General features: G+C 58.6%; 1 protein-coding gene across 1 annotated transcript in view; it reads right to left on the bottom strand.

Moving 5' to 3' along the window:
* Positions 1 to 604: 604 nt before the first annotated feature.
* The window catches only part of DISP3 (dispatched RND transporter family member 3), a 57083-nt gene continuing 45706 nt past the window's right edge, over positions 605 to 11981 (bottom strand). The window contains exons 13-21 of the mRNA XM_032758915.2: positions 10828 to 11012; positions 8023 to 8153; positions 7750 to 7922; positions 6688 to 6814; positions 6035 to 6180; positions 3728 to 3887; positions 3140 to 3253; positions 2561 to 2727; positions 605 to 1829 (exon numbers count right to left, since the gene is read on the bottom strand). Of these exons, the coding sequence (XP_032614806.1) occupies positions 1467 to 1829; positions 2561 to 2727; positions 3140 to 3253; positions 3728 to 3887; positions 6035 to 6180; positions 6688 to 6814; positions 7750 to 7922; positions 8023 to 8153; positions 10828 to 11012 (1566 nt within the window). The 3' untranslated portion in view covers positions 605 to 1466. The remainder of the gene's footprint in view (positions 1830 to 2560; positions 2728 to 3139; positions 3254 to 3727; positions 3888 to 6034; positions 6181 to 6687; positions 6815 to 7749; positions 7923 to 8022; positions 8154 to 10827; positions 11013 to 11981) is intronic.

Raw genomic sequence — 11981 nt, 5'->3', positions numbered from 1 at the left:
AACTCTGAGGAGAGACTCTGGCACAGTCAGTGCCTCCTGCTAGGCTCACTCATTGCTTGTTTGATGTCTTTCTTCACTATGCATGGTGGGCCAAGGTCTGACGGTCCCTCAACAAACACTTGCTAAGTGGAGGACACAATGGCATACGTCTGTCTTGCATCCCCAGGCCCCCAGTTAATATTTACAGAAGGCCAGGAGGGCTGGCCTGGAAACCCCCTTTGATGTCTTTCCCACCCTCAGGGAGTCATTCCAGCTCAATCCGAGTCCACGCTCATAAAGCCCGGTGGCAATGATGTCTGTCCCCAGGGAAAGAGCTCAGTGCCCAGCACAATACTCGGCACACCAAAGGCATCCTCAAAACGCCCCCTGTGGAGCCAGTTGGACCCCTTAAAGAGAGAAGCATCTCTTGAAGCCCACCTCCCCTAGAGCGCCCTGTGACCTGTTCCAGGGGAGTCGGCCACTCTCCAGCCCACCCACCTCTCCCTCTGGCGCCAACCCCAGCCTTTGCGCCAGGCTCAGGCTGGGCAGCGTGCAAGGTCACTTCAACTTTAGAAATGCCGTAGAGACAGCGGTACTTAAAATGCTCATATTAACAGCAGCAGTCTGCAATCCTATGTCATTTTAATAGGAACCTTCTGCCATGAGCAGGTGGCAGGCACGGCAGCTCCTCCTCATGGGGGCCATACCCCAAAACATCCACTCAGAGTCAGCTGGGAAAGACGGGGGCTTAGATCCATGAGGAAAGCTGTGCTGATCCCCAGAGCCCCCAGAGAGGGCCTTTGAGGGGCCCCTTGAGACTGGGGTCAGGGGTAGGACATGCAGAAGCCCAAGCCGGGTCCCTCTGTCTTCTCTGGCCAGGACCAAAAGGCCCAGGGAGGGCCACAGAGCCATTCAGCACTGGCCGCCGTAAAGCTGAAGGGGAGGGTTGCGGGGGGGCGGGGGTAGGGGGTGAGAGGCCCCCACCCCGGATCCACTGTGCTCTTCCTGTATGATTCCCGAGGGTAGCATGGAGCTCGGAGGCAGCTCTGGCTCTGCTACTGATCCAGCGACAGGGCAGCCACTGTGTCCTGGCGCCTCAGTTTTCACATCGGTAGAATGGGGGCCACCCTGTAACATCCACACTGGAAGGTTGTGAGCACTGAGGCAGTGTGAGAGGGAGACCCCTTACAAAAATAACCTGACCCCCATGGTGACCAGGCATGGGAGGAGGGCTGGTCTCTTGGCTGGGCAAAAAGCCGAGTGTGGCTGCCAGTAGCCCGGCCTGTGGGGTGGCAGCTGTCTCCAACTCCCAGCTCCGCAAAGGCAGCGTGGTCCACACCATCTGTGTGGGTGTCAGCCTCCACGCTGGCCCGCAGGGCGCCCTGGGCCCAGGCCTGGGGAAACAGCTAGTTGGAGCGGAGCTGGGAAGCAGCTCCTGTCCCCCACCCATGGGACCAAAGGTGCAAGTGTCCAGAGCCCGTCCCGGGCTATAGGGAGGCCCCTGCGGGCAGGGGAATCTTATAGCCGCTCCGCAGGAGCACGAGGCAGGCACCCAGCCCCAGGGCCGCTGCCAGCAGCACGGCACCCAGGGCCTTGAGGAAGGAAGTCCGGGTCCGAGTGAAAGAACCGGGCGCCATGATGCCCAGCAGGGCGGTGCTGACGGTCAGCGTGTAGAGGATGGACACGCCCGTGTTGAGTGCCACGATCTTGCCAAACTTGGCAAATGGGGCGATGATGCAGAAGAAGAGGGGCACTGTGGCGATGACCGTGGTGAGGGCACTGGAGACGATGGCCACGCCCACGTGCCGCACGGCCTCCAGCGTACGCCACTGGCGCTGCGTTCGGGCGTCCTGGGGGCAAGAGGAGAGCTGGGAGCCCAGCCTGACTGCGGGACCCCTCTGGCCAGCACCTGGGGAATCGCGCACCCCCGCCCCAGGCCAGGTTCCTGCTCTGTTACTGGGATGAGAGCTGCAAGCGGCCTCCCAGTGTTGGGAGGGTAGGCAGCAGGTGGGTGTTTCTATGGCAACAGGACGCGAGGGTCTGCACAGTGGGTCCTCATAAATGGGAGCCCTGCTTGGAACTTATTTTGTTCCTTTGACCACAGGCAGTTAAATGTGTAACTGATTTGATTTTTACATATTTGTGAATGTTTTCACACCAACGCAATTCCAAACTAAAGAAAAAAATCGTTACTAGGCCAGAGCTGGTTTTGGCACTGAGTATGTGAACATGTCCTCACCAAGCCGCTAGGGGCCGGAGCAGACTTGTGGCCTCTGGGTCGTGGCTGGAAGGAGAATGAGCCGTGGACTTGGGGCAGCGTGAAGCACAAGGGTCCCCTTGGAATCCTGCGTCCAACCCTCTCATTGCTCACTTGGGGAGCCTGAGGCTGGCAGGTGTGGACCTTAGAACTTGCGTCCCAGGGCTTGGGGATCAGCTTCGGGAAACCTTAGTTTCTAGAACACAGCCTGCATGGGGGTCCTGGTGCTGGGATGTTCAGCTGCCCTTGAGGGTCCCTCAGCTGCACCCAGGTGGGAGAAGAACCAACGCGGTGGGAGGTGGGTAAGGCGGGCAGGGTGCGCACCTCAGCCTGGTGGGGGGGCAGGTTCTCCCCAGCCAGCAGGTAGCCCTCGACCAGGTGGACGCAGTAATCCACGGAGGAGCCAACGAGGATGGACAGGGAGATGGCTTCCACGGCGCCCATCTCCCAGCCACTCCAGTACATAATGGTCACCACCAGGCACACGATGCCTACGAGGAGACAGCAGGGGAGGCAGCTCGGAACCCCCGCCCTGGAGGCCTCAGGGGAACAGGGAGGTCTGGAGTCCAGCCCCCACCCTCAGGTGACAGGAGAGACAAGGCACACTGAGGGGACCCCCGAGGGAGGGTACAGGTGCAGCAACACATCACTAAGCTGAGGGCTACTACCTGGGTACCCCAGCTCTGCTCGGAAGCACAGACATGCAGGAGAGACAGTCCTATGAGCCACTGTCCCAGACGGCACCTGGCAGATCTTGTGACCTGGGGTGGGGGTGGGGGAAGCCTCCACCGAGGAGATGTGACAGTGAAGGGTTCAGAGAAACTTGCTACCTGGAGCCCACCAGGGAGACTGCCTGTTCCCGTCCCTACCGGCCGGGTGCCCGCCAGCCCCTCGCCCACGTACCCAAGATGCTGAGGAGCACGGGCAGCAGGAGCAGGATGTGGGTGGTGAACACGGCCACCGCGGCCACGCAGATGAGCAGGGATAGCACCAGGCCACACAGGGCGCTCTGCACCCCTGCAAGGGAGGACAGGGCCTCAGTGCACTGCTCTTTGGGCGGTCGCAGCAAGCTGTGCTGCTGGGGTGAGCCCTTGACCTCTCTGAGACTCCAATTCCCAGTCTGTAAAATGGGGTCATAACAGGACCTACCCTACCGGCCTTGTTTGGAGTTGAAGAGAACACAGGTCCGGCCCCCAGCCCGGAGCCTAGGCACCTAGGAGGGGCTGGTAACTGGCAGCTGCCATCATGGTCATGACTGTTACTTTTTAGGTGGCCAAAGTCCAGATCAGAGAATGTGGCCAGATGCCCCCGACAGGAAAGGACCCAAACTCCAGCTTCCGATCAGTGTCCCGGCCATCGTGCCACCCGGTTTCCCCAGGGCTCTTGGCCAGGATGGAGAGTGTGACTCAGATAGGCTGCTCTGTGCCCTCCCGGCCCCAGGTCCCTCTGCCTTCTGCCTGTCCAGGGTGGAGGGGCGAGGCTGCCACTTGCCTACGATTTCCATGAAGATCTGCTTCCAGTGCTCGCAGGTCTGGAAGCCCCGGCGCAGGGCTGAGCCCTCGGGGAAGGCCTGCAGCTGCTGCTGGAGGAAGCTCTCCCAGCGCAGGTAGTCCGAGTAGGTCTGGAAGGAGGATTTGCCCTTGTACGTGGTCTGTGGGGAGAGACGTGAGCTGGTGAGACAGGCAGGGGCTGTGGCCCACCCGCCCTTCCCAGGCATGGCTGGTCTGTTCTGCGGCCACCAATGGAGTGTTGCGTGTGTTGGGGAGGGTATGAACAACGATTCAATCCAAAATGAGTCCCCACCAGCTTCTGGAGGCATCATGTGATTGTGACAGCAGCACTGGTCCACATGCAACCACAGTCCCTGCCCACCAGAACCCCCTTCAGCTCCCAGGGCCCCCCACGCTCTCCTGTCCACCCAGAGTGCATGCTGTTCCCTCTGCCTGCTCAGCCAGTTCCTGCTCATCCTTCAGGGCTTTCTGGGGTTCCATCTCCTCCAGGAAGCCTTCCTTGATGCCCCAAGGTAGGCCCCCTTAGTGTCTCCAAACCCTCAGTGCTTCCCCTGCTCTTGTCACTGCCTGGCAACCTGCCTGGCCCTGGCAGGTGGGACTGTGAATTGCAAGGGCAGGAGCAGGCTGGCTGGTCCACAGTGCCCAGCCCCGAGGGGTGCTCATGGATGATGAATGAGAGAAATAGGCACTCGCCCTGCTCTAGAAGATTCTTAAGGTATCTGCTCATCAATTTTGCTCTTGCCGAGCACAAGCCAGTTCACAGTAGGTCTGTGTGTGTGTGCGCGTGTGTGCACGTGTGTCTGAGTGCTGGTGGGGTCAGCTTGGAAGTGGGCGCCTTGCCGTGTGGTGAGCCTGAGTGGGGACTTCTCTTCTCCCTGGAACTGCCTGGGGCTTCAGCCTGCAGAGGGAGGTGAGTTCTGACACTTGCTGCAACACGGTGAACCTCGCACTGAGTAAAATGAACCAGTCACCGGCTAGGCACAGTGGCTCACGCCTGTAATCCCCGCACTTTGGGAGGCCAAGGTGGGCGGATCACCTGAGGTCAGGAGTTCGAGACCCGCCTGGCCAATATGGTGAAACCCCATCTCTACCAAAAAATAAAAATTAAAAAAATTAGCTAGGCGTGATGGTGTGCACCTGTAGTCCCAGCTACTAGGGAGGCTGAGGTGGGAGAACTGCTTGAACCCGGGAGGTGGAGGTTGCAGTGAGCCAAGATCGTGCCACTGCACTCCAGCCTGGGTGACAGAGTGAGACTCTGACTCAAACAAACAAACAAAAAAACCTGGTTAAGATGGTCAATTTTACCTTATGTACATTTTACCACAGCAAAAAAAAATAACCTAAAAAAGACCCATCTGGGGCTTTGAACTGGTGTCTGCATTTGCCTGGGGGCTCGCTGAGGGCTCTGAGGCCCTCCTGGCTGGTGGCTGGTTTCGTTGCTTGTCCAATGAGTAACACAAATAAATAGTGGGAAGGAAGTCAGGGTGTGGGACCAGAGGAGAATCACCTCCCCAGTTAAGCTGTCACATTGATTCTTAGTCCCCAGACTTTCCCATGTGTTCTTATATCCACACCTGCCAGAGGGGCACAGGGATCTTGAACCCTCTTCTACAGATGAGGCCAGAGGGGATGAGTAACTTGCTCAGGGACACAGAGCACACCGGGATCCCAGCAAGGACTGAGCCCAGGTCTCTGCACTGGAGGCAGCAGGGACGGACTTGCCAAGCTTGGGAGAGCTACATGCCAGGGCCGAGAGTCCCCACAGTGCCCAGGTCAGGCGTGTGTGCATGTGTGGGTATGTGCACACGTGTGTCTATGCCTCCTTGGGCAGAGCCTAGCAAGCGTCCAGGGGTGACAGAGGCAGCAGGGAGGTACAGGGGATGGCCGGACTCCTGGCTACCCTGAGGGAGGCTGCCAGGGTCTGGGGCCCCAACCTGGCCTCCCGCAGTGGCAGAGGGGGGCATCCTGGACTTCCACCGGCCCCTACAGACCAGAGACTAAAAAATGCCGTGGATCCCCGGTTGGTGGAGGGGGAGGGAAGGGGAAGGGTGGGTGGAAGGGAACTGGCAGGCTGCCCATGGGGAAGAAAGGGCAGAGCTCTGCAGTCAGGCGGCCTGGTTTCACACTCGACACTGACACCCACTAACTGTGTGACCTCAGGCAAGTCACTCCACCTCTCTGGGCCTCAGCATCTCCCCCCCAAGATCTGCGAAGAGGGCTGGGATCAGAGGTGGCACACCCAGGGCAAGTACGCAGCATGGCACCCAGCGAGGCTGCCTGGGCTCACCGACTCAAAAGCCATGGAGATCCACTGCACGCGGCCCTCCCTGACGCCCACTGCCCCGTGGGACAGCTGCCCCGGGAGCAGGTTGGGCTCGGGCAGCTCCTTGCACTCAGGGTGCAACATCTGCAGGAAGGAGGAGATGCTGTAGCCTGCGGGGAGAGGCAAGAAAGGGAGTGGGTGGTGGCCCTGGAAGAGCCTGTCCCCCTGCATCACACCTGTGCCCACGCACTCACATACCTCTGAGGCTTAGAGTGCTTGTAACCATTGGCAACGGCATTGGGAAACCTACAACATGCATTTGCCATCGGGGTGGAACATGACATGAGGGCCCCTCCCAGGGACACCCCGGGGGTGACCTCACCCACATTGGCTGTGGACCCCCCCTAATTTTGGAAAAGCTACTCCTGCAGATGTGCCCCACATCCCACACACGTGCACCTCTGCACCAGTCCTGTTCACACACATCCAGAAACCCTCGACTGCCGGCACACACCCCACCCTGGTGTGGACACGCTCGGCACAGATACACATCTGCACAAGACCCCCACATGCCAGACACTGTGTCCTTCGGGCTGTCTACCTTGGACCACGGCCTCTGTGCCTCTCCAGTCAGTCCATCCTCCCTTGGAGGAACCAGCTCCCCACACCCCACGCACCTGAAGGCAGGCACTGGGCCCCGCCCGGCTTCACCAGCTCAGAGTTGGCTGCGATGGCCTTGCAGAGGCGACACAGGTGCCCAATTTCCTTGAAGAGGTCAAAGCTGCTGTCGTAGATAACACTACCCTTTCCCAAGGAGACACAAGGCGGCCCGGGCCGCTCAGTGAGACGGGGACTCAGTCCTGGGTGCTCACCCCCACCCTGGGGAAGAACCTCCAGCAGCTTCCTGCTACCTGTCACCCTCATGTTGGCAGCCTGCAACTGCTCACCCACTGCTCCACCCTAACCCTCTGCCCTGCCCCCGCCAGCATCTTCTGCTCCCATCACTGCCCACGCCACACAGGACCCTCTGTCTCACCTCCTCCCCTTCCCCCACCACCTTCTCGCCTGGACTTCTTGCTTTTCTCCCCACCCTCCCGGACAGCCACATCCTCACTGTCCTGAAGGACCTGCCTGGTCCCCCAGCCCCTGCTCCGAGTGCCTGCAGATGCCCAGTGTGGACTGAGCACACAGATCTCCTCCGACTCCACCTTGTCCCCGACATACTCCATGGCTGCCATTCCCGTGTACCCCGCTGGGCTGTGACTAATAAAGGCAAGGGACACCCACCTGTCCTTCCTCTACATGCCCCTTAGCACCCACTACATGCCCAGAACAGTCCCAGCTCAACGAGTGCTTTCAAAAACGGAAGAGCCCCACATTGGACAGGAGTGCACGTGAGGGAGGGAGGCCTCAGAGGGGAGAAAGCCACGGCTGAGCTCAGAGGAAGGGGGAGGGCAAGAAGGAGGGCAAGGAAGTGTCCACCTGGATTGCCCTCTCTCCATTCCAGTCCCTCACGGGCATCCAGCTTGGGCCCTAAATCCAGATTCCTGGGTGAGTCTAAGAGGTCAACGCCGTTGAGTCCTCAAGAAAAATCAGACCCCCAGGAGCCCATCGAGGTTGTCTGGGCTTGAGGAGCCAAGAGGGGGTGTGAGGAGCTGGACGTGGTTCCCTGGACAGGTGCTCATGTGCAAGACTGCTGCAGCTGGGGCCCTTGGCATCTGCCCGACGCACGCCCGTACCGGGTCTCCAATGACGTGGTTGTCCACCTGCCGAGTGCGGTTGACGCCAATAATGCCAAAGACCACGAAGACCATGGCCCCAGTATCCACTAGTGGCCGCACCGCCGGCTTCCCGCAGCCCGTGTTCACGCAGGGGTTGAAGCCGAAGGTGGCTGAAAGACGGGCCTTGGGCACTGCGAACAGGGAGTCACAGCTGTAAGGGAAGGCGGGATCCAGCTCCTGAGCCCCGAGGTCTCAGCTCCTGAGGTCCCCACGTGTGTGCCCCTGCCGTACCTTTCTCACTAGGCACGAAGAAGAAGCCTTTGGTAGGCCCATCAGGGCTGGAGCTGAGCAGGCAGCCAGGGGGTGCCATGCACACACGCCCGTGGAAGGGGGGCTTGTGGGACTGGGCGAAGTACAGCTTCCTGTGGAGGCAATGGAGGCCGGGCTGAGGCCGGAAAGGCCAGGAGGAGTCAGGGGAGGTGAGGCCAGCGGGCCAGGGTTGGGACTGGGGCTGGGGTGTCATGGGGTCTGGACTTGGGCTCTGCCCTCACATAAGGATTTGTTCTCAGGTTGAGAGCTGGGGGAAGTGCCTTGGGCTGAGGGTCTGGAGGCTGTTCTAGCCCCACCCCTGCCGAGGCTGATTATGGGAACCTAGTAAAGGCCCTGCCCCTCTGGGCCTCAGTCTCCCCATAGGAGTCATGAAGGGTGGAGAAGACCAGCAGCTTTCAAACTGCCCCCGGGGGTACGAGGGTTCAGGAGAGACCCCAGGGCCAACCCTAGCGGTCCTCGCTCAGAAGCCCCCTGCCTTGCCTCAACCCCAACAGTTAGGGAGTCTCTAGATTCTATAGGAAGGAAGGGCTCCAGGGTCAACAGCTGGCTAACCACTAGACCCAGTGCAGCTCAAAGTTCTTTCTAGAATGTTTCCAGCTCATCCAGGCAACCTGCCTGACCCCTGTCCACTAACGTGTCTGTGCAGAGTGAGCCCAGCCTGGGGCTCAGGGGAGGACAGGCAGAGGGGCCCCCACCCCCAAGTCAGGGTCCCAGGCTGGAAAGGACCCAGTGGGTGCTGTCCTGCCATTCCCTGGCCTCCAAGCTGCAGCCCTCAGCCCCACGCAGAGTTCAGGCTCCTGTGGGTGTTTGACACTCCAAAGCTAGACCCGTCAGAGACCAGTCTCCATGTGTCACCGAGCCCCATCGGAGACCACAGTCCCTGTGTATCACCGAGTTCTGTCAGAGACCACAGTCCCTGTGTGTCACCAAGCCCCGTCAGAGACCACAGTCCCTGTGTGTCACCGAGCATGGCCTTGCACCACTGTTCTCCACTACAATGACAGTGGGGCTATTTCTTTCAGAGCACGTATCATAGTTTGTAATGATATTGCTGTTTACTTGTTAGCGGCCTGTCTCCCGCTAGATGGCCCAAGGGCGAGAGTCACATCTGTCTTTGTCACTACCATATCCCTAGCACAGTGCCAGCACAGTTGAAGCCCACAGTTTGTTAAATCAGTTAACAGCAGAGAGAGGAGACCTTTGGCTAATATGGCCTCCACAGATAAATGGATGCAGGGCTGTGTTTACAACATGGGGAATGAAACCCCAGCAAAGGTGCCCCTGGATGGTGTGGAGACCCCGAGAGCACAGAATGCAGCCTCTGACTTGGCATGTAGTGGGGACCCGACTTCACACTGGGTGCTAGCAGGGACTTGGCCTGTGGCAAATGAATACAACAGGGGCCCTCCCCTTGCTCTCCTTCCAGCAGAAGGGGCAGGGGCATTAAACAAACATTTTCGGAATTAATGATATATTTAGAGTGTGGGTGAGTGCCTTGTCAAGGAAGTGTGGAGTGTACTCATTCATTCAGCAAGTACTTATTTGTACCTACTATGCCAGACACCGTGACAGGTGCTGGGGAGGCGGCACCAAATGAGACGGCCAAGGTGCTACCACAGGATGCCTGTGTGCTTCTGTGGGAAGACAGGTAACACTGTAGGTCAGCATGGTGGCAGGTGGCAATGGGGCCAGGAGAGCAGTGGGTGACGTATGGAGATAGGCTGGATGTGGCAGTTGGAGAGGGACAGCCTCTCCCAAGAAGTGACTTTTGGACAGGGACTTGAATCTTGAGAAGTTGTCTGGCACTTGAGGAGCTGGGGAAAGCATTCTAGGCAGAGAGAACAGCAAACACAAAGGGCCTGAGATGGAAAGGGGCCTGGTATGCCAGAGGGACAGCCAGGTGGCCACTGCAACCCCTGAGGAGCTATCGAGGTGGGGAGCAGCTCCCGGGCCCATCATCTTTGCCAATGTTCTCCACTCCCCAGCCCTGGGCAGAGACCCATCTGAGCAAGTAGGTGGAAATGGACTGCAGTTTCTTTTTTTCTTTTTGTTTTTTTTTTAGATGGAGTCTCACTCTGACACCCAGGCTGGAATGCAGAGGCGTGATCTTGGCTCACTGCAACCTCTGCCTCTGGGTTCAAGTGATTCTCCTGCCTCAGCCTCCTGAGCAGCTGGGACTACAGGTGCATGCCACCATGCCTGGCTAATTTTTTATATTTTTAGTAGAGAAGGGGTTTTACCGTGTTAGCCAGGATGGTCTCGATTGGCTGACCTCGTGATCCGCCCACCTCGGCTTCCCGAGGTGGGATTACAGGCATGAGCCACTGCACCTGGCCAGCAGTTTCTTAAAGGGGTCTGCTGGCATCCCTCAGGGCTGGGTGCAGTGGCTCACGCCTGTAATCCCAGCACTTTGGGAGGCCAAGGCAGGTGAATCACCTGAGCTCAGGAGTTTGAGACCAGCCTGGCCAACATGGCAAAACCCCATCTCTACTAAAAATACAAAAATTAAGCAGGTCCCAGTGGTGGTGCATGCCTGTAATCCCAGCTACTCAAGAGGATGAGGCAGGAGAATCACTTGAACCTGGGAGGCAGAGGTTACAGTGAGCCAAGATTGTGCCACTGCACTCCAGCCTGGGCAACAGAGTAAGAAAAAAAAAGTGAGGGGGCCTGCTGGCATCCATCATGTGAAAAGAGAGAGAAAAGAGAGAAAAGGGCAAAGAAGCAGCTGGGCTGATGGGCACCAGCTTGTCTGCCAGGCTCTGTTACCGGGTGTGCTGCTGCTCCTTGGTGGCCACGTAGAAGCTGAAGTCAAACTTCCAGCCCCGCTTGGCATCACAGGCCAAGGTCGTCAGCATCCACTTGCGAGAGGGGCTCACCGCCTGGAGCAGCCCTACTGTAGACATACAAGCGGTCAGCTTCTTGGTGAAGTTACCAAAAGGCGCTCTATACACCTAAGCAGTGGGTTGACAGAGACAAGACACGTGACTCGGGGGGGCTGCCTTGGCCTGGGCCAGCCTCAGGCTCCGTCCCCTCCCTCCTCAGCATAGTTCACCCTGTCCCAGTCCTTGGAGTCGGGGACAGAGCCCTGGGTAGAGGCTTGGGAGGCCTGGGTTTGAGTTCAGCACTTGGGCAAATCCCTTCCTCCCTCTCTGAGCCTCGTTTCTTATCATTCACTGAGTGTCTGTCCCATGGCAGGCACTGTGCCAGGCTCTAAGGGGCATGGTCCCTGACCTCATGGAGCTGGCAATGATGATGGCTTCCAAGAATAAGGAAGATAAGACAGGATAAATGGCAGGGAGAGGAGGGCAAGGCGAGAAAGGCGCCGGGGCAGGGCTCTGTGGGGCCCGACAGACGTGTTGAGACCTGAACGAGCACCAAGGAGTCAGCCACGCACGAAGCTGAAGGAAAAGCTTTTCAGGCAGCGGGAAAAGCATATGCAGAAGCTTAGAGGCAGGAAAAGCCTCAGAGACCTCATCTTCCAAATGGAAATATACATCCTGAACAAACGAATTGGCACGTGTTCCTGTCACCATGGAGGGTGTGTACCACGTTAAAGAAACACAAACGAGCCTGGGCAACACAGAGAGACCCTGTCTCTACAAAAAAGGCGTGGTGGTGTGTGCCTGTGGTTGCAGCTACTCAGGAGGCTGATGAGAGAGGATCGCTTGAGCCCAGGAGGTCGAGGCTGCAGTGAGCTATGATCACGCCACTGCACTCCAGCCTGGGTGACAGAGCAAGCCCCTGTCCTCCCCCCACCCCCAAAAAAAAGAAAAAGAAAAGAAACACAAATGACTCCCATGAAGGGGAAAACTCAAGTCTGGGCTCGGGGACTCCCTTCTGCAGCGCTGGAGCAGCTACCAAGGACAGCAAGATTCCTGGCTGCCACTGCCTGAGGAGGGACTGCACCCAGGCGTTCTGCA

This window comes from Hylobates moloch, unplaced genomic scaffold, assembly GCF_009828535.3.
Source record: "Hylobates moloch isolate HMO894 unplaced genomic scaffold, HMol_V3 SCAFFOLD_9, whole genome shotgun sequence".
Taxonomy (NCBI): domain Eukaryota; kingdom Metazoa; phylum Chordata; class Mammalia; order Primates; family Hylobatidae; genus Hylobates; species Hylobates moloch.
Note: the sequence above shows the minus strand (reverse complement) of the source record. Positions and strands in the feature narration are given on the sequence as shown.